This window comes from Suncus etruscus, chromosome 1 (assembly GCF_024139225.1).
Source record: "Suncus etruscus isolate mSunEtr1 chromosome 1, mSunEtr1.pri.cur, whole genome shotgun sequence".
In the NCBI taxonomy this organism is placed as follows: Eukaryota; Metazoa; Chordata; class Mammalia; order Eulipotyphla; family Soricidae; genus Suncus; species Suncus etruscus.
Window position 1 is genome coordinate 199,232,270 of NC_064848.1, and position 27,130 is coordinate 199,259,399.

At 41.2% G+C, this 27,130-nt stretch overlaps 1 protein-coding gene across 1 annotated transcript in view; it reads left to right on the forward strand.

Annotated features, from left to right (window-relative positions):
* The first annotated feature begins 6,430 nt into the window (after nt 1-6,430).
* Nucleotides 6,431-27,130, forward strand: part of MAP2K6 (mitogen-activated protein kinase kinase 6) — a 130,913-nt gene continuing 110,213 nt past the window's right edge. The window contains exon 1 of the mRNA XM_049772792.1: nt 6,431-6,705. Within this exon, the coding sequence (XP_049628749.1) occupies nt 6,690-6,705 (16 nt within the window). The 5' untranslated portion in view covers nt 6,431-6,689. The remainder of the gene's footprint in view (nt 6,706-27,130) is intronic.

A 27,130-nucleotide genomic window follows, 5' to 3' on the forward strand; every position in this document is an offset into this window, starting at 1 on the left:
ACTTCTTTTTCTGCCCTCAGAAATCACTCCTGGCAGGCTCAAGGAACCATATGAGATTCTGGGGATGGAACCCAGGTGGAATGCATGCAAGGCAATGCCCCACCTGCTGTGCTATTGCTCTGGCCCCAGTATTATAGTATTTTTCTTATATGGAAAGTTACAACTTTTCCGTGGTGCATGGAATGTGTAGAAAACAAGTGTTTGTACAATTGGGATGATTTGCATCAAATGCTCTTTTCAGTTAAGCTATTGAGTGACATTTACTGAAAAGTTTGACTTATATTTTGACATTTAGAATATCAGGAAGTAGGTCAGTGGTACAGGGGTTCCATATTGAGGAAGGAAGGAAGAAGGGAGGGGGGAAGGATTGAAGGAGGGAGGAAGGAGAAAAGGAAGGAAGGAGGGAGAAAGGAGGAAATGAAGGAAGGAAGGGGAAGGAAAGAGGGAAGGAGGGAAGGAAGGAGGGAGGGAAGGAAAAGGGAAGGAGGAAGGGAAGGAAAAAGGAAACCAGGGAGGGAAGGAAGGAGGGAAGGAGAGACAGAAAGAGCTAAAAAAGGAACGAAAGGAAACAAAAAGGTAGTATATTTTGCCAATTAGAATTTACTGACATTAGGGGCCGGAGAGATAGCATGGAGGTAAGGCTTTGCCTTGCATGCTGAAGGTCGGTGGTTCGAATCCCGGCATCCCATATGGTCCCCCGAGCTGCCAGGAGCGATTTCTGAGCATAGAGCCAGGAGTAACCGGTGAGTGCTGCCGGGTGTGACCCAAACCCCCCTCCCCCCAAAAAAAAGAATGTATTGACATTAACTTTAAATATAGAGATATAATGTTATATTCATATATTTTTTCTGAGATTGGGATTGAGATTAGGAAAAAGGCCCCCATAGTTTTCTGGTATTTTCTGCCTCCGTGCAATTTTTCAGCTGCATTGACTGGAGAGAAATGCAAGGAAAACAATCAGACAGAAGACACTTGCTTCACCTCTTGAATTAAAACCTACCTCAGTTTTATCCTCTCTGAAAAGTTTGCTCTGTTCTTCCCTGTGGGTCCAGCTCGGAAACCACCTCCTTCATGAGGCAAACAAGTAGATAGTCTCAAAAGCTCACTGCTTTTTTGTGCTACTTTGTAGTAGTAAACCAAAAGTTAGCACACTTACCAACTAGCACACTTACCAACTAGAATTGAAGTAGAATTGTGTTTTGTGACTTCTATTCTTGTGTTCCTACCTACACAGTCTCAGGAAATCTGTGGCATTGGTTGGCATCTGCTTTCATATAGGCCAACCTTCTATATGCCTGTTTCTTTCCTGTAAACCTCTTCAGGGCAGGATACTAGACTTAGTCCTGAGCTAAATAAGTGGTGAGATCATGAGCCTTAAAAATTAGAAAGTGGTGGGGCTGGAGCTATGGCGCAAGCAGTTAGGTGAGCACGCTAGCCTAGGATGGACCGAGGTTCCATCCCCCAGTGTCCCATATGGTCTTCCAAGCCAGTAGCGATTTTGAGTGTATAACCAGGAATAACCCCTGAGTGTCATCGGGTGAAGCCCAAAAACTAAAAAAAGAAAATTAGAAAGTGGGGCTGGAGAGATAGCCTGGAGGTAAGGCATTTGCCTTTCAAGCAGAAGGTCAGTGGTTCGAATCCCGGTATCCCATATGGTCCCCTGAGTCTGCCAGGAGCGATTTCAGAGCATAGAGTCAGGAGGAACCCCTGAGCACTGCCGGGAGTGACCCCCCCCCCAAAAAAAAATAAAGTGGGGCTGGAGTGATAGCACAGCAGTAGGACAAACCCCGGTTTGATTCCGGGCATCTCATATAGTTCCCTGAACCTGCCAGGAGCAATTTGTGAGTGCAGAGCCAGGAATTGCCAGGTGTGACCCAAAAGCCAAAAAAAAAAAAAAAAAAAAAAAAAGGAAAGTGTTACATCTTACTAAATCTTACTGGTTTTAAATTAACTTCACAAACAGATGGACTGGAGAGATTATGCAATGGATTAAGGCCGTGCCTTGCATTTAGGAGGCCCTAGTTTTATCGTGAATACTGCATACTTCTTTGAGCACAACTGAGAATGAAACTGTAAGCACAGAACTGGGAGCAGTGCCTGAGCACTGGGGATGTGTGACACCAAAATGAAATATAAAACCACATCAGAAAATAGAGCATCAGGAACTCATGATATGACTATGTAGCAGGCTGTCTCCTTGCACTGTTGACATTTGTATTTTGTTGTGTTGAATTTTCAGGATGATTACCAATATACCTAATCTCTACCCACTTGATGCCAGTAGGATGGTCCACCTTCAATGGTGATATCACTGCTTGTGACAACTGAAAGGGATAAGAGGGTTCTGGAATTTTCTCTCACCATAGTTTATAGGTCCTACTCCCATCAATTTCTCCATTCTGCGGAGATCTCTAGAATAACTTCTTCAAACCCCGTCAGATATACGCATAAAGCTTTCTCTTAGGTCTTCTAGTTTCCCTAGTTGGTATTAATTCATTTCAGGTCCTTTCTCCCTCTTCTTCCTCCAATACTTCAGGTGAATGGAGTACCCAGTTTATCTAGGCACTTGGCACTGAGACTAGAGAAACATCTCTAATCTCCACTGATTTCCTTTTCTGAGAAGAAACAAATACATATATGAGTACCCATTGGTCCTATGGAGTGTTAGGAGATGTGTTGACTGGGTGCAAGAGAATTAGAGATTATATCAAATTTTCAAGGAGAGAGGCCATAAGCTGATGTAGCACAGAAGGCATTTGAATATTTAAGAAGGAATAAAAATGGAACCAAAAAGATAGATCAGCGAGTAGGGAGATTGCCTTGGACCTGGCCAAACCAGGTTCCTTCCTTGACATCTCATATAGTCCCCAGCTCATTAACAGTGATCCCTAAGCACAGAGCCATGAGTAAGAAAGACCTGAACACAACCGATGTAGCCCTAGACCAACAGTCCCTCACCACATGAACTGGATCTAGAACAAGAGATATTTACCAAGAAGTGCAAATACCTTATCAGCAAATATGTGATCTCATCCACATAGGATGGGAAATGAAGTCAGTATAGGGAATTGGGAAGCCAACTATACTATGCAGAAGCATTGCAAATGATCGCACAGGTAACTAGAAATTGGAAGAACGTGGAGCGCTTGCCTTCAAAAAAGATCTATAGTATTGAACATCACAAGGAAGGTGGATTTGAAGGAGCTTCTGCCATTGGAGGAATGACAGACATTTTGAATGACTTCCTAATCAAAGAATAATTGTGCACCTTATGATACTCCCATTAGTGGTATTAGAGGAAAGTTCCATGAGGATTTAACTATACAGGTAGACAAAGTTTGTTTTTAAAATTGTTTAATTGTGTCCAGCAAGGTGGTGCTAGAGGTAAGGTGTCTGCCTTGCAAGCGCTAGCCAAGGAAGGACCATGGTTCAATCCCCTGGTGTCCCATATGGTCCCCCCAAGACAGGGGCAATTTCTGAGTGCTTTGCCAGGAGTAGCCCCTGAGCATCTAACGGGTGTGGTCTGAAAAACTAAAAAAAAACAAAAAAAAAAACAAAAAAAAACTTGTTTAACTGATTGGTCTTTGGGCTACACCTAGCAGTGCTCAGGGGTCACTCCTGGCTCTGCACTCAAAAATCACCCCAGGCAGGCTGGGGGACCATATGGGATGCTGGGAATAAAACCTGGTTCCTCCAGGAATGCCCTACCGCTGTGCTATCTCACTGGCCCCAGTGAAAATCTTTCTACCACCAGTTCAATAACTTTTTTCGCTTTTTTCTTTTTGGGCCACACCTAGCAGCACTCAGATGTTACTCCTGATTCTGGGCTCAGAAATCACTCCTGACAGGCTGGGGAGACCATATGAGATGCTGGAGATTGAACCTGGGTCCACCCTGGGTCGGCTGTGTACAAGGCAAACGTCCTATTGCTGTGCTATCAATATTCTGGCCCCCCAAAATTTTATCAATTAGAGTCTAACACAGACAGACATTTCCTTGTGGAAAAGATCAACATTTTCCAAAAAGACAAATGATAACTCTGCCCATTTTTAAATACATGGTTCAGCCTGTGTATGGGTCAAAGATGTTTCACACATGTTTGTGTAGGGTCGTGTGTCTGTGGAATATCTGTGCACAGAAGCTGAACATACCTAGTCTCTCTGGGAATAGAAACTACAGATCCACTTTCCAAATGCCATCCACTTGCCAGCTGTGAGCTGTGCATGCCTGTGCAAACCCTGTAACCGGTACCAAATGGCAGGAGCAAAATGCACCAGACAAGTTGTGATTAGAGCTTTTGTATAGAAAAAGGAATTGAAGAACCAGGCTGCTGCTGAGCACACAAAATGCAAATTAAAGTGAGTCTGGGCCACTGGTTGTTCAGGGGCCCTGCCTGGGTCTAGGAAGCCGGTCTTGGAAGCTGCAAATGTTACCCCAAGGCCTGGCCCTTAGCAGGATTTTCACCGATGTTTGAAAAAATGAGCTGAACTTTTGACAAGCATCTCCACCTAGGTACCACCAGGAGAATTGAGATTTAAGTTAAGTACTCGTTCAGGAAAGAGCGTGGTGTGTGTGTGTGTGTGTGTGTGTGTGTGTGTGTGTGTGTGTGTGTGTGTGTGTGTGTGTGTGTGTCTGTGTGAGAGAGAGAGAGAGAGAGAGAGAGAGAGAGAGAGAGAGAGAGAGAGAGAGAGAGAGAGAGAGAGAGAAGGAACTTGAGGTGACTTGGATTGATTTACAGAAGACATCAAATAAATGCATGTAAATCCCAGAACCAAGCCCCTGTTGATTTCTAAGAGCTGATTTGCTGATGAGTAGGCAAACATGGTGGCCTTCTCCCTCTGATTCATCCATTACTCAGAAAGCTTTGACTTTTTAGAAATCTCCACAAATTAAGAACTCGTTAGCAGCCATCAATTCCAACCAGGTTTATCTGGAGCCTTTCTTAGTTGTAAGGAACCTGGAACTTGGCAAATTTACCTTCTTAAAACAAAACTCAGATTAAGCTGGGGCCTTTCTTCAAAACAATCTGCTCTCCACCTTTCTGGTACTCGTAGGACAAAGTCCAAATCTCTAGCCTTGTCTTTAAGGTTTGCTAGAGACCTCATTCGAAAATCCCCATTTTTGCATGCAAGGTGGCCAAAGTTCTCCTTTTTTTTTTTTTTTTTTCACTCCACCACATAGCTTGAGCCCTTCAGCCCCTCTCTGGGTCCTTTCCTTTTAGCTCATTCCTGCAGGGGCTCCATCTAAGCATGGCTGTCCTTTCTCAGGATGCTGACCAGCCCCTTGGCCAGAAACATAACAGCTAAGTGTGATCCAAGGCGCTAGAAAAGTGCCTGACACATTTCAGCAGCTCCACCAATGACTTCATTCTGTAGATTACTTGCAAGATTCTTGACTATTCTTTGAAGATTACCACCCACGGGGCTGGGGTAATAGTACAGCTGGCGCTTACTTCACTTGCAATGTATGCAAAGACTCACACCTTTACCTGCCGAGCGCTTACTTTGCACACAGCAGAGCAGAGTTGGATCCCGGGCACCCCAGATGGGCCCCGAACCTGCCAGGAGTGATGCTTGAGCACAGAGCCAGGAACAATTAAGTCCACTGGGTGTGGCCCCCCCCAAACAAATCCCCACCCCACTCCGAAAAAAATATCACCACCCACACATCCTCCTCTGGGACCTCCCTCCAGGTGAGAAAATGCATTCTAAATATTTTAATTAGGAAAAAAAGTTCAGCTTTGGTTTATCCAATTTTTTAAATTCTTTGAAGACTGACCAGCTCCCCAAATGCTGACCTCCCACTGCACCCTCAGATTTCAGGTCGTTTGCAAATAATTTATTTCATACGAATGAAAACATTTGCATCATCTTTGCCACGCCAAGATAGAAACCCTCTCCTTTGCTGAATCACCCAGTAAAATTTCCATATTTTTTTTTTTTTGGTGAAAAAATACATTTCTTGAATGCAAAAGAAAGTGCATTTTTGATGCAAAAAATGCATTTTCCCCCCCTTCGGAGGTAAAGCATCTCATCAAAGCTGAAAGAACACAACAGGTGCTGTTCTGCTCCCAGGAATCTCTTCCTCTACCCCAAAGACGTTTTAAATGAGACAGGAGCGTTTGAGCTAACCCAATCTTCTTTCAACGTGGTTTCAGGGGTTTTTTGGCAAGAGAAATAAGGTGTCTCTTTGACTTTGCAGTTTTTCTGCTCATCACTTAGTACTCAGGGCCGGTGTAATTAGTTTATCTGGGTTCAGTCGTTGCAGCACAGCCAGGACACAGCCACCTGGGCGCCCACGTTTTCTTAAATCAGAGCCCCTGGGACTCTGCCTGGGAACTACACTTCCCAGCAGCCCCCGCGCTCTTCGCAGGAAGGACGTCTGCGCACTAAGATACTCAGTTCCAAGTTTGGAGCTTTTAGCTGCCAGCCCTGGCCCATCATGTAGCTGCAGCACAGCCTTCCCTAACGTTGCAACTGTTGGGAAAAAAATCACTCTCCAGTCTGTTTTGCAAGGTGTGCATTTCCAGCTTGCTTCTCTGAAAGTCCATCTGCTGCATCGGTCAAGAGAAACTCCACTTGCATGAAGATTGCACGCCTGCAGCTTGCATCTTTGTTGCAAAACTGCTACAGAAGAGAAGCAAGGCAAAGTCTTTTGTGCTCCCTTCCCCCATCAAAGGCAAGGGGAAAATGTCTCAGTCGAAAGGTAAGAGCCTGTCTGCATTACTTGCAAAAAATGCAAAGGGTGGTGCATGCATTTAGGAATGCATGGATGCAATTTTCGCCTGGCGATTGCATTTTTAAGTTTGAGGTTTTCCACAGCTCAGTTGCATTTCCTGTTTAGTATGTCTTTTTTTTTTTTTTTTTTCTTTTTGCAGACACACAGAGAGTTCCTGTAAGGCAGGGCTTGCAGTTCAGCTGTGCATTGACGTTATTTGCATTCTTCTGCTAGGATTACTGAGCTCTTTTTGCCTTTTGCACAGTCAGGAGAGATAGAGCAGGTTGAATGTGCAGCGCTTTATATAATTGCAAAATTATTTCGTATGCACGCTGGCTGGAACTAATTTTATGTGCAACAGGAATACAAACTTTTTCAAAGTGGGTAGGTGCAGATGAAAGGTAAAACTTGACTGGAACTAGTAGGAAATTAATGTGATCTTAGATGCCTGTGGGATTGAACGTTGCTTTGCCAGGATTTAGCTAAATTTCCATGGATATCACCTTGAGCATGAGACTTTTGATTTTTTTTTCCCCCAGGGAGTAAAGGTAAAGTGTGTATATTCCCATTTTACCTCCCACCAAAAAAAGCAGACAAGAAATCTTTCTCGTCCGAGAATTTGCACTTTGCACCAATTGCTTATTGGCTCGCAGTGTTTAGAAGCTGCAAGGAGGACATAGATGTTTTCTGTCTTTCCATTTGGGAGATGCTTGGCGTCTGGGGGTGGGGGGGACTAATGCTGGGAGAGAAAATTGCACTTTTAAGCATGGCACCCATGTGAGGAGACTGCATTCTTTCCCGGGGGAACATAATGAAGTCTTTTAAGTGTGTTAATTGCATATATGGGCTCTCATAGGTCAGAAGTTCAGGGCTCTGGTGATTTTTCTTTATGTTTTTTTTTCTCTTCTTAAAAGTCATTTTTCTTTATACAGTTGGATTTTGCAGCCTTCGTGTCATGCAAAGGAGGGGATCAAAATAAATATAGTTCTATGCATATATATAATTTCTGAGGATGGCATCATAGAACAAGAACTGAAATCCCCCCTCCCCATACACACTTTGCACCTCCCCTGATGCCTCTGTGACCCTAAGTCACTTGTTTCAGAAAGCATCTTCCTTGAAGCTACAGAAAGCAGACCCCGTTCCAGAATGTTTGGCCCGGAGATCGGGTCTTGGGCTCCTTTGAAGCGTCAGGACTTCCTGGAGCACTATGTAAGAACTAGTTGAATAGTTGAATTCCAGTCTCTTTTTTCCTCTCACCCTCTATCTCTTTCCTAAGCTCTCTGTCACTTTGGGGAAAGTTGTGTCTCTTTTAAATTCTGATGGTGCTCAGACATCTCAGTCCATGAAGCAAGTGCTATAGATTTCTCTAGAGCATGACAAAGTTGAATTCTGCTTGACTTTGCAAATTCTGGGAGATTGGACATCTGAAAAGCTGAGAGTGCTTGCAGAACCTGGGCTTGGATGTATGAAATGCAAAGTCCTAAATTTAAGGAACTCTTGATTATTTTCCCTAGTTGTGCAGAGAAATAACAACAGCTTAGCAAAGGGCCATTCTATACTTTGAGAATTTTTTTTAATGAGATGCTAGCTAATATTTGCATCACTTATTCAGCTCATTAATATCTGTATAAATAGTACCTGCATGTGTGTTTTTGTTTATGTATACACACATCTTTCTGTAGGTAGACACAGATATGTAGAGACCCTGGGCACCTGGGGTCAAGTGAAAATATTTTAAATATAGTCTTTGCCAGGAGCTTCTCTGTTGTTAGTGAAAGGATTTATTTACGTTTGCAAATCATAATAGCACAAGAGACTTGCTTAGGTAGTGGCTGAAATGGCTCTGATGGGAGTTTAGAGATAAACTCTGAGATAGAGAGGTTTCAAGAAGATGGGGGTGTTATAAGGATCTTATCTTTGGGCCTTGAGGGATCTAAACTAAATCAGGTCCCTTTTTGCAGTGTTGGGGGGGTGGGTAAGGGGAAAATTTCTCCTAAGGTAGCTTTTATCCTACAGAGCTAATTTTGAAGTTGGGAAAGCTAAAAGAGCTATTAGCAAGGCATTTCTTTATGGGGGTGCCCCTAATAGATCAGACCCCGGTCAATTCCTTTTTTATCAAAAGGATTGCTTCATTGGGCCCCATTTTAAAGATGCATGTGAGGTGGACAGGGGGATAGAAAGAACTGGTGATCATTGCAGAAATGGCCAAAGGACCTAGGCCTGAACTTTCCAAGTCGACTTGGCCTAATTCAGCCGAGGCCTTCTCACATGACCAAGACATGTGTTTGCAGTACCTCAGCTCTTTGCACGTCTGTCACCAAATGCAATGGGAGGAAAAGTGAAAGGTAGATATCGCCTTGCAATATTGAAGAATTTCTGCAACATGTTCAATTCAAGGACCTCGGCGAACTTTCTGGATCACTATAATTTGAGTTGGGCAGACCTTTAATTTAAGGCACAGCAGAAGCAAAAGAATTACAGACTCCCCGGGAACTGGAAGGACCTGGCTGCTGCAATCCAACTGTACCCACAATCAGATTCCGAGAAAGAATTTCTTAAAAAGAAATTTTGTTTTGCACAGTGGTAACTTTAGGTGGTAGGCTTTTCAGCTTGTTTATATTAGCTGTCTGGAGTGGAGCTGACATTTTTCAAATATTAACGGGGTAGAATGCCTTTTGAGGAAATCTGAACTGTAAGTTAACAGGAAGGGCACCCAGAAAGTGCAGGAATTCCTGCACTTTACCGGAAGACAGGCTACAGGGAAATGTGTCATCTACATTACCCGGCAAAGAAAAACCATTGTTATCAGGCAAGATCTCAGAAAGGGAGAGAGGTTGGTCTGCAAGTCTCCCAGTTTACCTGCAAATCTGCTAAATGTGAGGTTTGGTTAAAAGGCACTCACTCTTTCTCATTCCCCTCTCAACCCCCCACACTCCCATTCACTTTTTGAAAAATATAACTTTCCTTTCCTAGACTTAGAGGTAAGTCATGTGAGAAATGGATATAAGGCATGATTCAGAAGCATGTGTGTGGTGGTGGTGGTGGGGTGGAGCCTGGACTGGAATCTTCTCTAGGTTCTTGGCTTCTGTAATAGTCCTTCACCCTGGGAAATGAAATGTGTAAATTTTTCATTCTCTATAAATTCCTTTGTTAGGTTGTACCAGACGGACTTGTCATGTTGAGCCTGTAATCTGAGCCACTATGTTTTATAAGCTCATACATCTTGGGCACCCAGCAGAAGCAGTACTTGGAGTGTCCTAGGGTTGGTTTGGGTTAGTGGCTTGGCCATGCTTCCTGGTCAGCTGCAGAGCCTTGCCCTGGGGAGTGGGTGGGTGGGTGTTGGGGTGGAGGTGTCCTCTTGACCATTTTAATGCTGGAAGAAAGGGCTGAGTTTCTTTCCCCTTGATTTTTCACACATGCATTGGTTTGGGACCACTTGTAGTATTTTTAAAACCCGGCAGAGCAATCAGGAATATTTTACAAATCTGATCGAAAACATGGATGAATAATACTTGTTCATCGGGGAAAGCTTTGCAGAGAGAGAGAGAGCAGGAAAGTATAGATAGACTCATTTGCCACACTCTGTATACATTTTGCTATATGGCCTTTTGGATTTTTTTTTTTCTTCTTCCATCTATTTGCACAGAGCTCAATGCAAAATGTGCCTGTTTAGTCACTGTTGGTTTCACTTACTAATGCACTTTGAAATAGCTTCAAGTGATTATCTTTGTATATTTATAACATCCAATTCCTTTGTGTTTGTTTAAATAGAAACTTCATGGTTTTTAGCCTTTTGTATGATGGCTATTGCCTGATAATCATTCCAGTTTTTGTGAACCTGGTTTTGTGGACTTGGGGTCGTTGAGCAAAATCTCAGCTTTAAAACTATAGGTTATAAATAGGCATTTCTCCATTCCCTTTCCACGTTTTAAAAATGCTTTTTGTATGGTAAAAGTGAGGATTACTCATGGAAAACAATTCCAATGAAAGAGAAATCCTTAATAAAAATATATATTTAAAAAAAATCATTCCAAATCATGCCACTCAGAACCAATTACTCTTACCTTGAGTTTCCTCTTTGCATTTGGTACTTACACATCTGCAATTTTGCAGACTTCTCTTGCATATTTTGCAACTGTGCTTTGAACATCTGCAGGTCTGAGACACCTTGCTGTGTTGTTACATATACATAGTTACCTCATTCTTCTTCTTCTTTTTTTTTTTTTTAACAATTGCTTGTTTAATCAGTATTTTCTTGGACTTTACCAGATCCAGGATTGTATTTTTTCCTTAACTGTCAGCAATACTGTGTGGAATATTTTGATCATATATCTTTGCACATTTGCCCAACTATCACTTTAAGAGGAATTCCTAGAAGTGGCAGTGCTGGGTCAGAGGGCATGCCTGACTCTATGGCCACATCGTCCTCCAAGACATTCTCATTCCCATTGGGTATGCCCGGAAGTGCCCCTTCTTCCCCTTTTAAGCATCAGGGTAAACTATTGCCAAATAAATTCCTTTCTGAAAGCTTCTGTTTACTTGTCTTCATCCTGGGTTTAAACGTTTGAAATAGCCCTTATCAATACTGCGATAAAAGGTATTAATACTTGAATCTTGTAGTTTGGGGTCATTGAGTTGAATTTTCCCCCTTTGTGGCATTTTTGGGTTTTGTTTAGGGGCCATACTTGGAGGTGCTCAGGGTTTACTCCTGGCTCTGCACTCACATGGGTCATCAGTTCTGGTGGGCTCCTACGAGACCATATGAAGTGCTGGGGATCAAACTTCTGTCAGTTGCATGTAAGACAAGCCCCCTACTCACTAAATTATCTCTCTTGCCGCTTTGACATTGGTTTTAGATGTGTTTAAATTTATTTATTATTTATTTTCTGCCTCATAATATATATCATTAATATTTAACTTGGAGAATCCATTTGACTTCAGAGTTAGCTCAGAACAATCCCAGACTGCAGAGTTTCAGTAGGGTAAATTTTGGGTTCCATGTGTTTCAATAATTTAATCTCCTGGTGAGTTCTAATTTTAAAAGTGTTTTAAGTTAAATTTACTTCAGGGCCTGCCAAGCAGTGCTCATAGGACCTGGAGGGTGCTCTGTACTGAGGGATCATTTCTGGTGGACTTGGGGTACCATGTAGGTTGTCAAGGATTGAACCGTGGTTGGTTACGTGCAAGGCAAGCACCCTAGCTGTTCTATCTATTTGGTTCATAATCCAAATATCTTTTTTTTGTGTTTTTGGGCTACACCTGGCAGCGCTCAGGAGTTACTCCTGGTTCTGCACTCAGAAATTGTTCCTGGCAGGCTCAGGGGACCATATGGGATGCTGGGAATTGAACCTGGGTTCATCCTGGGTCTGCAGTGTGCAAGGCAAATGTCCTACCACTGCGCTATTGCTCCGGCCCCCATAATTCGAATATCTTAAGCCAAAACATATATATGATAATACCCTCTAGACCCTATGAAAATAATAATTAAAATGTCAATCCTATTAAAAAATCTATTCTTCTAGACTTTTCTGTCTTTTTAAAATAATTTCTAAAGTTTAAAACTTTTTTTTCAATTTTTTTTGTTTGTTTTGTTTTTGGGACACACCCGGTGGTGCTCAGGGGTTACTCCTGGCTGTCTGCTCAGAAATAGCTCCTGGCAGGCACGGGGGACCATATGGGACACCGGTATTCGAGCCAACCACCTTTGGTCCTGGATCGGCTGCTTGCAAGGCAAATACCACTGTGCTATCTCTCCGGGCCCTCCAAATATTTCTTACAGCAGCAGCTGGTTGTGTGATGGGCATTATTGGAGTGTAACATAATTCATACTGTGATTAAAATTCACATGCAGTTAAGTAGCGTCAACCCACTCCCAAAAGGTGATTTGCTAGAGTCTTTGAGAGTTGTTCCAAGAATTGAGGCTAGGATTCCCTCTGATAACCTCACAAGTTATGTGCATCAGTTGCACCTCACATAGTCTAGACACTGCCCTTCTTAACAAATCACCTTTTTTATGCAGCTTGATATTAAGTGATTGAATTGAGAGCTTGACAAAGTACAATCATCTCATTTTACAAATGAACCAGGGACATTTGGGAACTAAGCAAATTTGCTGGGAGACAGAGCTGCAGTCAATAGAGTAGCCACACTTCTCTGTCTCTCCTGTTGTTCTTTGCACTAAATAGCCCTAAAACACATGCAAACAAAAGAAACAAACAAATGTAATTATAAAAAAAAGACAACAACTTTCCCTCCAATAGTTTTTCCATCCTTTGATTTGTCTTCTTTTTTTTTTTTTTTGTGGGGAGCAGGCAGAAAGGGGGGAACTCATCTCTTGTGTGCAAGACATGCATCATGGTGGAAGGGTTTCTTACCAACCTCATCAACTCTTTCAAAGGATCGTTTGCAAATGCTCTCTCATTTTCATTCCCAATGCCTACACAATACAGCTGCACAATTTAACCACTGTAATTGTTCCTTGTCTTTTTTGGAGGAACTCAAAAAAAGCCCTGCTGGGTTGCTAACATTTCTTCTTAGCTGTCTTTGTATCTCCGACTCTATTGAGCTTGCTGCTTATAAATATTAGATGGTCAATAAATGTCTGACAGTGAAAGTATTTTTTTTTTCATTAGTGGGAATCCCCATCAGTTTCCTTCATGTTTCATCCAGGGCTTGTGGTAACGAACATCTAAGGCAGTGTGCTTCCTGTATTTGGTGCTTTGCATAATTATAAGAAAGTTGTTTCTTGCTTTGCATAATTTTTGGCAAGTTGCATAATTATTTGAAAAAAAAAAACCAACAACAACTGATGCTCTTGAAGAACTGTCATTTCTGTCACTGAGGCTCTTTAAACAAATTTAATGGTTGCATGAACCCGCATTTTATTTTTAAAAACGTGTAGAGTTGAGCCTAGGAATGAAGTGAATTTCTACATCCTGTGCACATTTTAGGTGCTGGATTGTATTGTCATCTCCAGACTTGAACCTCGGGTCACAGATGATGTGAATGGTTTGACTAGCTGGCTGTCCTGATGACAAAATGGGAACTCTATTCAGAGAACCCCCATCTGAAAGGGTTCCCCACTTCCTCCGGAAGCTACTCTACAGTTCCCTCTGCCCACCCTGCTGGCTTCTGTTTTCCTAATATTTTTCAGAAATTTTCCTTCCCAGAGCTAGTCTTTCCTCTGGCCTTTCTGTAATGAGTGGATGTTTAGGTTGTTGCCTGGACTCGGGGTGTCTATTATAGAGTGTGACAATGGAGTCAAATTGTCTTAGAAGGGAAGTACCCAATAGGCCTGAATTGCTTTTCTTTTTTCATTTTCTCATCTGGGCCTATCTCCTTTGATTGGTTTGGGTATAGCTTTTGCAAACTTGATTTTTTTTAGTAATATTGTTGGAGGGTGGCCTCCCAGTGATTCTAAGATGTGGTTCATCTTTGCCATCCTGATTAGCAGTTCAATGTGTGAATGTAATGCTACAAAAGCTTTGTGGTACCTGGAGTATTCTGGCATTACTCGGGGCTTTCAGGTTTAACCAGGAGTGCTAGAGGAGCATAGAGTACTGAAAATTGATCAGATCAGGTTTACATGTGCTCCAATGCCTGTACTATCCCTCTAAACTACTTGGATTGAACTAGCGCCTTTCGCATGCAAACCACACGCTCCATTGAATTCTGTCTCACCTACCACCTTTCCAAAAAGAATTTTAACTATAGATTTAAAAGCTGATCACAACCCATATCTCCACACAATCCATAATGATCATGATCATCAGAATCAGTGATATCCACTTTCAGGTATTATGTTTTTAGATTTCACATGAATTTTGTGGGAATAGAAAGCGATAGTATGGTTAATTTATAGCAGAAGAAACTGAGGTTCAGCAGAGTAGGCCAATGTGTCTACTTATGGCTGAAGAGCCAAGGTCATGAAGGCAGAGGTCATTGAAGCAGAACCAAGCCTGTCTGCCCACATAAACTATCTGCCCACATAGACTGGTCATCGAACCACGACAGGTTGTGGGTCTCAATAAAACCCAATGGATTTTGTTGGTGAAGTAAAGTGTTTTGCATATATTAAAATTGTTTAGAAAAAGTCTAAAGAATAGCATTTTATGATACCTGAAATATATATAAAATTGAAAGCCATTATTGGGGGTCAGGGTTATACCTTGCATATGCAGAGATCTGATTTGAATTCTTGGCACTACTTGGCCATATCTCTGACAGCTATTTAACACCTCTGGATGGGGACCTGGTGGCTTCTACAGCATTGCTGGGCCCTAGCAGCACTGTATCTTGAACTTGAGCTTTGAACCATATGACCTGGGTTGACCAAGAATTGCTGGGAGTGGCTCTCTACAAAGAAAGTTTTATTGGAATGCACTAGCCTTAATTATTTCTGTATAGTTTTTGGGCTGTCCTCCCTTCAGTGGTAGAGTTGAATAATTGTGATAGTGACATTTATATGTCTACAAAGCCAACTTTTTACCAACTGACCTTTTTGTAAAAGAATTTTGCACAACCTGCCCTGTCTAACTTGGCTTTTACTAAATAAGGCAGTCTGTCCTCTCTGGAGAGAGTTTTCATATTATGTTTCTCTTAGGCTTTAAATAAAAGTTGTTAATCTGGATGATCACTCGCCCACCACTCAGCCAGGACCTCCTGAGTCCAGCCCACAGGAAATATCTGAGTAGAGTTGCTCCTTGTTATGAGAATTGTAGGCCATTGCTCATTTCTGCTGAACTCGGCTCCTGATCCTCTGGAGCCCATCCTGGGGTCCTTTCCCTATGTAGCTACTCATCCTATTTGCTTTTTATTTTTGTTCATTTCTTGAGAAGCTGTTCATTAATTCTTCCCTATTTAGTGAACCATTTGATCAACCCACTCTTTGTAGCCTACCATAGAACTCTTCTTTCATTTTGGGGTTGAAGATCCCTTTGCTTAGTTATTTTGATTGTGGGGATTGCATGCATTTCGGAGAGAGAAATGCCATGGAAATAAAGGGAGAGAAAAAGAGAGAAGTTGCATGAAGACAGTAATAGCTGTTTTTGGATGGCTGATCTTTGATTTGTTTAATCTGGAGTGAGATAAGTGTAAGCCATGTCAACTGGAAGCATGAATACCTTCCATTGTAGATGGTAGCCCCACTGAAGAGTCCTTCTGCATTTTGGGGGATGAACGCCAATGACCTGATGATATCCTATTTGGTACATTAGCAAACAGGAGGTAGGACACATTAAGGAACTTTGCCTTCAAATCTAGGTTGGAGAAAGGGCAGAGGCTTTATCAGAGGTGGTCTAATGAACTTACAAAACCCTGTAGCCTGAGAGTCAAGTTTAGAAATAAAAACATGAATAGATTCTGTGGAAATTTGGATATTGCTAGAAATTGTAATGAAGAGGGAATGTACCCAAATTTCTGTAGAAGCTACTCATAATTTCCTGAATCTATTAATCAGGAATTTTATCCATGAATATGTCAATTTATGTTGTGTCTATTGATACAGATATTCTTTTTCACATATTTCACCAAGTCTCTTGATCATAGAATACAGAATTTGATTCATTCTGACTATGTAAAGAATGAAGTCCAAGTATATATTATCCATTGACCCACAGAAGCTGTTTACAATTGGTCTGATACTTATACATCTTGGTCCATACAGAAAGAAAGATTGTGTTAAACAACAGTGTGAATATTGATATGATTAATTGTGTTAAGGATGATAATCAAAGATACCCACACTTTTTAATTTCCCTATAAATCTAAGTTGAATTGTTTTAAAACAGTAATATGAATATGACCAGTTTGGCATCAAAGTTAAGTAGAGCAATATTACCATCTCATTTTGAGTTAGTGATTTCCATTCTTCCTGGTTATTTCTATGAAAATGTAATGAGTACAATTTCCTTGAAATTATGAGTGATCACGTGTCTGCACTCTTCCTCTTTGTGCAGGATGATATGGAAGAAACTGGTGTCACTTTTTGTGGTCTAAGAGGTGAGAGTTTAGGGAATGAATTTTCTTTTATTCCAGTGAATTCTCTGGCTTTTCTGACCAGTCAAAGCTGAACATATATTGTTTTCCATAATCCTGTGCCAAAGTGATGGAATAGGTGGGGAATTTGACTGACAAGGTATTTCTTTCTTTCTCTTATTCTCCCTCTTCCAATCCCACACAAGTAGGGTTAGTTGGAAAAGAGTAAGGCTAGAATCACAAGAACCAGTGGAAACAGAATTGTAAGGAATCTGAGAATTCTTTTCCAGTGAATGTGCAGACACAGCCTTTTTGTGCTATTTGAAAACGTCACCAGCATACTCGTCTCCTTTACTTCACTCTTTTCTAAATTCCAAACTCCTCTGCCATTTAAAAACACAATTCCAAAGGCGCTGAACATCACCTAAAGAGAGAAAGTGGATGTTTGTTCATATCAATTTGACAAAGACATTCTTAATTGATTGTTATGTTTAAGATGTCAGACTGGGTGGAAGTAGACACAAATGCATTCCACTCTAGTCTTCCACTTACTGTCTAAGAGCCTTAGAAAATCTACTTAATCTCTTAATCTTCATCACCTGCTAAATGGAGAGACTGACACATATCCATTGGGCTGTTAAATATATTTATATAGTGACATATATCTATGATGTACTTTGACTAGTGCTTTCCTTTCATATATTCAATAAACAGATATGGAGTATACTTCTGGATTTGAGTCATTGTGCGATTGTGTTACAATATTGAAGCATTGTGTTAACAACCCCATAAATACAAATTAATTTTATTCTCTTCCCTCAGTCCTTGAGGAGCTTGTAGTTGAGTCAAAGATAAACACACATACAAACACACACACAGATCCAACATATTCCTAGAAGAGATACTAACAGAGTCTTAAGGAGGAGAGGGAGAACAGCAAAATGTTTAAAAGTTGCTCAGACCAATATCTTTGAGTTGATGAGAAAATTGTTTCCTAGAACTTTTGGTATCCAGGGACATCAATGGAAGATAAATGCAGATAGAATAATTTTTTAGAGTAGAATAGAGGGATGATTTCCAAGAGCAATCTTTGGAGCTTCTTAGTATTAATATAACATTAGTATTAGTATAACACCTTATTAGTATTCTCTAAGAGCTTTAAGTTCAAGCTATAAGCTATGATTATTGCTTATGATTAAGCTAATGAATGGAATAAATAATCTATCATACCTTCAGGCATCTTTCAGTTTGTGGAAACTCCAAGAAAGCTAGAGGTTAATAGTTAAACAAGTATATCATATCAGCAGGGTTTATAGACACACTATAATTATAGAAGCAAACTGTTGGTTCAATAATCAATGTCTAACTCAGAGAAAATTTTCCAGAGTGTGGCTTCAGCTGTAATTTTCAGTTTTTATAACCTGCCAGTCTGCCTTTTTCATTTCTTAGTGCTTTTTCCTTTTCTAGAATCATCTGAAGTTAGTTAAAGAGGAAGAAAAGTGCTTAATGTACTTCTGAATTCTCATTTTTACTTTAGAGTGTCACTCCAGAAGTTTTGTTCTTTCAGACATACTTTTCTCAAGTATGGGACTGGATAAAGGCAAGGGACTTCATACATTTTGAAGTGTGCCTAAATTTTTTTTTTAATTTTGGAAAATGCTATTTAAAAGATACATACTTAATGATATTGATAGATTCATTATCTTTGGTTTTAAAAGGCGTTTGACTCTGAAATCTAAAGCAGGAACCAGTAAGCTGGTTCTTAATGTGATTTCTACTTTCTTACGGTCTTTCTCCTGGTGATTTCATTTACCTCTAGGCCAGTAGAATGGCAGGAAAGGTGGGTTAAATCTTTCCCAATTAGGCCAGTCAGTGATAAGTGTTTGCCCAGCTTAACATGCAATTAATGAAAGCCTTCCAGCTATCTCATCTCACACAATAGGTGTGCCATGTATTTTTGCTTGAGACTTTGTTCTTTTTTTTTTTTTTAAGACTTTGTTCTTGAATGAGCATTATTTTAAAAAATAAAAATTGGTAAAGTAAGATAAAGAATGTGGATGTAATTCTGACATTGATTAAAGAAAATGATTGAGAAATGCTGATGCATAAAGATTAGAATGACTTTCTCCAAATAAATTACCATATTTTCATGTCACCCATCTGAGGACAAGATAAATAACAGCTAGTCAGGGGTTGTGGGATTGATGGGTGGGTGGACAGAGAGCCATATATTTTCTTGAATATAACAAGTATCCTTGAACATTTATGTCAACAATCTGTCCTTTGTACTGTGCAAAGTGAATGAATGTAAAGACATTTCCATCTCTATTTTTTAGAAAGAAACTCATAGGTTACAAGATGTTTTAATATGCCAGGGCTTCCATAACAAAGAAGCCCAAATGGGTTTCTATGACAAATATTTATTAACTCACAGTTCTTGAGGCTGGAAATCTGAAATATAGGAAACTGCAGAGATGGTACCTTAAGAGGACTGAGAGAGAATTTGTTCTATGCTTTTCTTCTAGTTTGATGGAGGAGGGAAATTTCTGGCAATCTTTGTATGTATATGAATCTGTTGCCCAGATCTCTTTCTTCATGTTCATGTGTGATATTTTCCCTGTGTGAAAAATGTCCCCTTTGGGGGTCATTCTTCTATTTTTTGTTGAGAACAGGTTGAGCCACATTGCTGTTCAAAGCTTCTTCCTGCCTCTGTGCTGAGGAATCATTCCAGTTGATACTAGGGATATCCTATGCAGTGCTGAAGATTGAACTCAGTTCTCATGCAAGACAAATGTCTTCTCTCTTATATTATCTCTTGGCCTGAAAATGTTCTCCTTTTTGCACTAGAGAGGCAGTACAGGGGTTAAAGCTCAAGTTTACTATGGGACTGACCCTGATTTGATCCCCAGAACTACATTGTCCCCTGAACATTGCCAAATACAATGCTAGGAACCCTAGAACACTATAGAGCAGCACTCTATCAGCACTGCAGGGCCTAAACAACACTGCATCCTTGAGACCTCACATTGAGCTCTAAGCCCAGTTGGCCAAGAATTGTGGGGAGGGGCCCCTAAATTTCCTGAGTACCTCATGGAAGCTTCCTTTTTCTTCCGTCCATAAAAAAAGAGCATTTCCCTGTTTATAAGGTTATCAGTTATATTGGATCAGTGTACCTATCCATTCATGATTTCCTTTTAATTTTTAACATACAATGATATATACAATGCCCCTATTTTCTTATAAGGAGACCTCCTAAAATGATGGGAGTTGAAATGTCAACAGAAGAATTTAGGAGGCCCAAGGTTCACCCCTTCACAGGAGAGGACAGATATGTCAGCAACCGCATGGTAGAAGAAATGATGCCTGTGTGAGTTTTAATATAAGATGCAGCTAGAATGTCAAGGCAGGCTGGACTCATGTGGGAGAAGCAGAAACTTTACTAGTGGAGGGAGGACATCAAGTTGGACATTAAGTTGGTCAACTGAGCTTCTGGTTTGATGATTCTCAGGAGATTAGTAAATCCCACGAAAGCTCACCATCTGGTCCTTGAGCAAACTCCTTGCTCTTCCTTTGGGTTTTCTACCCTTAACAGCAGACTGGATGCTTTGAAACTGAGAGGTGTTAAATGATAAAACACTTAAACATCCCAGCACACACACTGTTGCTGTATTGATTCCCCAAATTTAACTAGTGTTTAGTGGTGATGAATTTTTCAGTACTAGGTGACTTCATGCATTGAGGCAGAGGTGGGGAGTAGAGGTTGGGGAAAGGGGGTGTCTTTTCTGTGGTTCCAAATGGTTCTTGTCCAAACCAAGCGGGGAGAGGAATAAGAACCAATGCTTTGTAATAAGGTAACACTTATTTTTAGAAAAGACTTGTAAGCCTAAAAAAAGAAAAGAAAAAATAGTATTTAAGTGTTACCAAGCTATTCTAATATTGATTGTTAACGACATATTTTCAACACTTATTAGAGGTAATAAGCAGTTTTATTTTCTTAATGTGATCTGAGTCTACTTAGCATAAAATACCGGGCTGGCTTTGCTTGAGTAAGTGGGAACAATAAAGATGAAATTGTCCAGGGATAGGTTGGGGGGATAGTACCTTGCATAGTTCTAGATTTGATCTCTAGTACTCCCTTTGCTCCTATGAATCCTACCAGGAGTGATCCCTGAGTTCAGAGCTAGAAGTTAGCCTGCACAATGCTGAGGGTAGCCCTTCTATACACAATCCTCATCCCCTCCAAACAAAAAAGAAGAAATTGTCAGGACATGTCAAGGTGTTTGAGAATAAAGTCAATGGAAGGCACTTATTTGGGTTTGAAGAGATGCCCATTAACTGTCAAGCTATCTAGCCAGGTTGTTGATGGTTTATTCTAAAGGTTCAGGTTAGGGGAACAGGAAGAAAAAGTTATAAGAAGGTATGCATCCTTCAGAGCATGGTGGATGGTCTGGGGGACAAGGCGATCCACATAGTAAAAGGACAGGTGCTGGGAATGGAGGTAGAATGTCAAGAATGATATGAGTCACACTGAATGGGAAGATCTGAACAATAAATGGTGGTCAGTTGGAAACAGGAACCAGAGAGTGAAAGGGTTCAAGCAACCAGCCTCAAACCCGAGTGTTTGTTCCACGTTAGCCATGCGTGTAAGAAAGGAGGAGTCACTTCACCTGTCCCAGCTTCAAAAGCAATATTTGTTCATCTGGGTTTTGTGTGATGGTGTACTCGTAGTAAGCTCAAAGAGCTAAGGTGTAGAGGGAGAGGCAGAAAAAGCACAACTGAAACGTGTTTGGGGCTTGTTTAAAACGAGCCCAGACTAATCTGGGCACAGCTCTGTTAGTGGGACCCAAAGAACCAGAGGAAAACAGGAAAGGGTGAATCAGCTGAATTGTCAGGCCTCTGGGTTTAAGATGAAACCAGCTACTGGCATTTTCTCTCAGGTTAGCAGGTGAAGCAGGGTGAAACGCTGAGTCCTAGACCTTGAATTCCAACAAAAAGCTGAAAGAAGAGGGCCGGAGAGATAGCATGGAGGTAGGGCGTTTGCCTTGTATGCAGAAGGACGGTGGTTCGAATCCCAGCATCCCATATGATTCCTCAAGCCTGCCAGGAGCGATTTCTGAGCTTAGAGCCAGGAGGAACCCCTGAGTCAGCTGAAAGAAGAAACATGTGGTAGAAGGAAACTTCAATGCTATTCTGTTCTAGACTTTGATCAGGAAAAGGAAAAGGAAATAAAACAAAACAAAACAAAACAAAAACCCAACCCACCAACCAACCAACCAACCAAACAAACAAACAAACAGAAAAACAAAAATTGATCAGATGTAGATTCTTAGTCTTTGTAAATGCAAGGATAATGTTTAGAATCTGTAGAATTTTCTTCCATTCTCTTTGGATTCAGCGTTTAGGTTCTTAAGAACCTATCTATACTAGTTAGTGATCATTGGATAGCTATTCGATGAAGTTTTGGGGATAGGCACTTTACTCTTTTAGTTTCAATTTTTTTTTTTTTTTTTTTTTGGTTTTTGGTTTTTGGGCCACACCCGGCAGTGCTCAGGGGTGACTCCTGGCTGTCTGCTCAGAAATAGCTCCTGGCAGGCACGGGGGGGACCATATGGACACCGGGATTCGAACCAACCACCTTTGGTCCTGGATCGGCTGCTTGCAAGGCAAACACCACTGTGCTCTCTCTCCGGGCCCCTAGTTTCAATTTTTATAAAAACCTAAGAGGTAAATAAAATTATCTCTACTTTACAAAGGAAGAAATTGGGAGCTAATATAAATATCTTTCACAGATGATATCTATCATTCATGGTTGCAGAGCTAGAATTGGAATAAAAGGCATTTAATCTGAAAATCTTGTTTCCCACTCTGTAGCTGCTATGTTAAAATAATGGGAAGTAGAGATACTCAATATGGCAAAGGAATAAGGAAAGAGCTTAAGTTATCTCCTTCCTGTAATAGTTTATGAAAAGAGGGCATATCATTAATGAAATTATGCTTATAATTCAGAATGATGGATATTAATATATATGCTTAGTAAAACTGTCTGTGTGTTTGTATTTATTTTATGTTACCTCAAATAATAGTATTTGTCCTATAGAATATCATTGAATCCAGTTGCAGGAAGTACAGTTAAGTATTGTAATAACTTGAGTACAAGTACCCCTTACTTTTTGTTGTTATTGTTGTTTTTGGGTTACACGCAGTGGTGATCAGGAGTTATTCCTAGTTATGTGCTCAAGAAGTTGCTCCTGGCAGGCTTAGGGGATCATATGGGATGCTGGGCTTTGAACTGGAGTCTGTCCTGTGTTGGCTGCATGGAAAGCAAATGCCTTACCGCTGTGCTGTTGCTCTTGCCCCAGGTACCTCTTACTTTTTCAAAGTTGTTTTCTTTCTTTTTTTTTTTTATATATATACAATTACTTTATTTGAGCACGATGGTTACAGAACTGTTCATGATTGAGTTGCTGTCATAAAATGTACACCACTCATAAAAGTTTTTCTGAAGTTACTTTGCTTTTGAGAAAAACCTCCTTAGTGCCTGTTTTCACTTTCTGTAAGAAATTTGGAGAGGAAGTACAGGGGTTAAAGTGCTTGCCTTGCCTGTGGCTGACCTCTGTGGATCTTCAGGATTAATATAATCTCTGGAGTCACCCCCTTAAGCAGAGATCTGAGTAGTACTGCAGGGTGTCACACAATTCCACCCCCCCAGCCCCAGTGTCTGTAGAGGATTTCTACTTTTAGGGTAGAAGACAAAAAGTGAAACTAGTAGTCAGTGTTGGTTTTGCAGCAGCCTTTGTAGAGCTATTGGCTTGCCCAGGCAGGGAGTGGTCATACTCCAGTTATTCAGACTGTGTATGTCTTTTATTTTGCTTACTTTTACACTATGTTGGTGTTATTTTAGGTTTTAAAAGTCAGTTGGTATGATCTAGTAGGTTATTTTGGGAGGTCTGGGAATGCCAAAGACATTTTTTCCATAGAAACAATGTTAATTGCTTCTTTGCTTAATGCCACTTGGGCTTCCAAAAGGTGTCATAGGGAATGCTCTACTTTGGGAGAATGGGGGAAACCACTGATATTTTTTCTGACTCCCTAGTTTTATTCTTCTTTGGCAGGGGTCCTCATTCTGTATTGTTCTGAGTCTCCACTGCTTCTCCCTGCAGAACAGACTTGCAAGCTTGCTGATTTGCTTTGAAAGAGTTGCAGCTATTTGATTTTGTCTGTTTCTGTGCTCATCATTTCATCTATTTATATTTGGTAGCTGCATTTTCTGGGTTGAGGTCAGCTTTCTGTCTCTCAAAAGTAAATGAAAACGGTGATAAGTGTCTGCGAGATTGATTTGAGTCAGGTGTTCACCCTTGTACACTGGAGAAGGTAACTTAGAAGTGTTGCAGTCACAGGTTATCTGAGTAAGAGGTGTAATTGAGACAGATGGATGGACCAGGGCCTTCAGGAGGCTGGAAGGAAATAGAAGAAAAAAATGAAAACAATAAATATGGTTGCTTGTATTTCTACTTGAGTGAAGCTTGAATAATATTGTGTTTGCATCATTTCAAATTTTTATAGTTTAATAGGAATGACCGTGGTTATTAAGAATGGAGGTGTTGGGGGCCAGGCGGTGGCGCTAGAGGTAAGGTGCCTGCCTTGTCTGCGCTAGCCTAGGATGGACCTTGGTTCGATCCCCCGGCGTCCCATATGGTCCCCCAAGCCAGGAGCGACTTCTGAGCGCATAGCCAGGAGTAACCCCTGAGAGTCACCGGGTGTGGCCCCAAAAAAAACCAAAAAAAACAAAACAAAACAAAAAAAAGAATGGAGGTGTTACAGTATTTAAAGGGGAAAAGGAGAGAGAAAAAATATTAAGAACAGAAGTGTTACAGTGTTTAAAGGGGAAAAGAGAGAGAGAAGAGAGAGAGAAGAGAGAGAGAGAGAGAGAGAGAGAGAGAGAGAGAGAGAGAGAGAGAGAGAGAGAGAGAGAGAGAGAGAGAGAGAGAGAGAGAGAGAGAGAGAGAGAGAGAGAGAGAGAGAGAGAGAGAGGAAAAAAAATGTCTGCCATAGAGGCAGGCAGAAGGGAGGGCAAGAGAAAGATCAGGAAGGACATTGGTGGCGGGAAATGTGCCACGGTGAAGGGATAGGTTTTTGGACTTTGCGTGACTGAAACTTAATCATGAACAACTTTGTTATTATCTCCCAGTGATTCAATTATAATTTTTATTGAAGGGGCTGGAACAATAGCACCAAGGGAAGGGCATTTGCTTTGCACATTGTAGACCCAGGCCAGGTTCAAACCTTGGCATCCTAAGTGGTCTCCTGAGCCCATTGGGAGCGATTCCTGAGTGCAGAGCCAGGAATAACCCCCTGAGTGCTGCTGGGTCTGGCCCAGAAACCTAGAAAAAATTTTATTAAGGGAATAAAAGAAAAGAAAAAGAAAGCAGTGTCTTTCCTCATATTCTCTTGCTTTCTGTGTGAGTAGAAGAAATTCAGATCATAGATCTATCATTTGTTCTATTTGCCAGTGGCTTTTAGAAGGAGGTCCCTTGAACCAGGAAGGGTGCAATAATATTTTCTGGGAAACAAACCGAAGCAGAGAGAAATGAAAGAACCAGAGCAGTGCACGGTTTCTCTCTACTGTTTGCACAAGATAAACACAGAGGAACTTACTGTGATTATGATAGTTGAGAACTAGATGTAGGTAACTCAGAGACTGTGAACACAGACTGCCTGTCAAAATATATATACATATCTGAAAAAATAAGACTTTAACCACATGGCATGTTCTGTTCAGCAAGCATGGAGAGTGATCTCTGTATTTTATACTTCAAGCAATCTGGACCAAGGGAAATGTTAATACCTGGAAAGGTCAAGGTGAAAGGGAGCTAGGTATGCAAGACAGACCTCCTGGCACTCACACCTGGACAGCTGTTAACATCCCAAGTGAACTTTGAAGATAACCTTTGACCACTGGGCAGCACCTACACTTTCAGCATGAAGAACAGACACTAATCTCTGAAAGTGAACAGTTAAAAACCAGAGTAAGGCATCAGGCCCTGGAGCTGGCTGGACCCCTGTTTCTTTAGCCATCAGATGATTGAAACAGATCTGTTCAGGCTTGTATGCTGCTATGCATTTATTTGTTTAATGCCCCAAACATGTTGACAGCTGCAGCTACTGTGGGGGGTGGGGGGGTGAAGCTAATGTTGAGGTCCCCAAAAGAGTATATAGAATAAATGGTTCCTACCTGCAAGCAGCTCACTTTTGAACTGGGAGCCTGAGTGAAGCCATATCTGTCATGTAAGGAGACCTCAACAACAGCCATAAAATGATTGGTTGTTCACTGAGGTCTTAGAAAGTTGAAAATTGAGGCTAGAGAGTCAGTCCCTCCAGTCCATCCAGCTGTGGCCTGGGTGGAAGTTGGGGTCCACACATGGGTGAGGACAACTTGTCAGGAGTCATCTGTCAGGGTAGAGAGACAGGAGGCAGAAGAAGCCAGTCGTGGCCATTTTTTTGGATGACATCATTGGTTAGGAAGCATCCGAGGTATGAAGTTTCTACTGAGACTCTCTTCCCACAGCTGGATGAATTTGAGAGTTGGAATTTCAATCTCTATGGCCCTGAGCAATCAGTTTTTGTGCATATTCTGAACTCATGGAGAAGTCAAATTGACAATAGAGCCTTTCCTTTCTTGGGCCACACACTTTATGAGTAGGGGGGTGGGGGAAGTTATGAATTTTTATAGGGAAGTGCTTCTGCCTGGGTTGATTGGTATTGAATCACCATTTGATGACTCAACTGGTAATGACATTTTGTGGGCTTGCTACCAACTTACATTTACCTCTGTTCAACAGGGCGTGCCGTGAGTTCTGATTATATGGTTTTCATTCATGTAGGGCTTGTCTCCCACCCTTCATTTTAGTTAACTAACTGGACATTCCTGCTTGCCCAGACTTAAGGAGCTTGCTTAGTTAGCTCTGTCCCTTTTCTTCCTCTGGGAGGTTCTGGAGTACTGTCACTTTGGTTAATTAGTCAAACCTTTGGAAGTCCTTCCTGATCTTGTCCAGAGGAGAAGTCTCCTTGATTTACCTAAGTGCTCTCTGGAAGGCCTGGATGATGTTGATAGGCAAAATGACAGCCAAGGGTCATGGAAGTAAGGCATTTGCCTTGCATGCAGAAGGACAATGGTTCGAATCCTGGTATCCCATATGGTCTCCTGAGCCTGCCAGGAGTGATTTCTGAGCATAGAGCCAGGAGTAATCCCTGAGCACTGCTGAGTGTGACCCCTCCCCCCAAATAAAAACCAAAATCCAAACCAAAACAAATAAAAAAAACAACCCAAAATGACAGCCAAGGTGATGATTGCTTCTAGATTTCATAAGCAGTGAATATTGTTTGTGTCAGTTGTCACTCAGCTTTTCTTTTTTTTTTTTTTTTTTTGGTTTTTGGG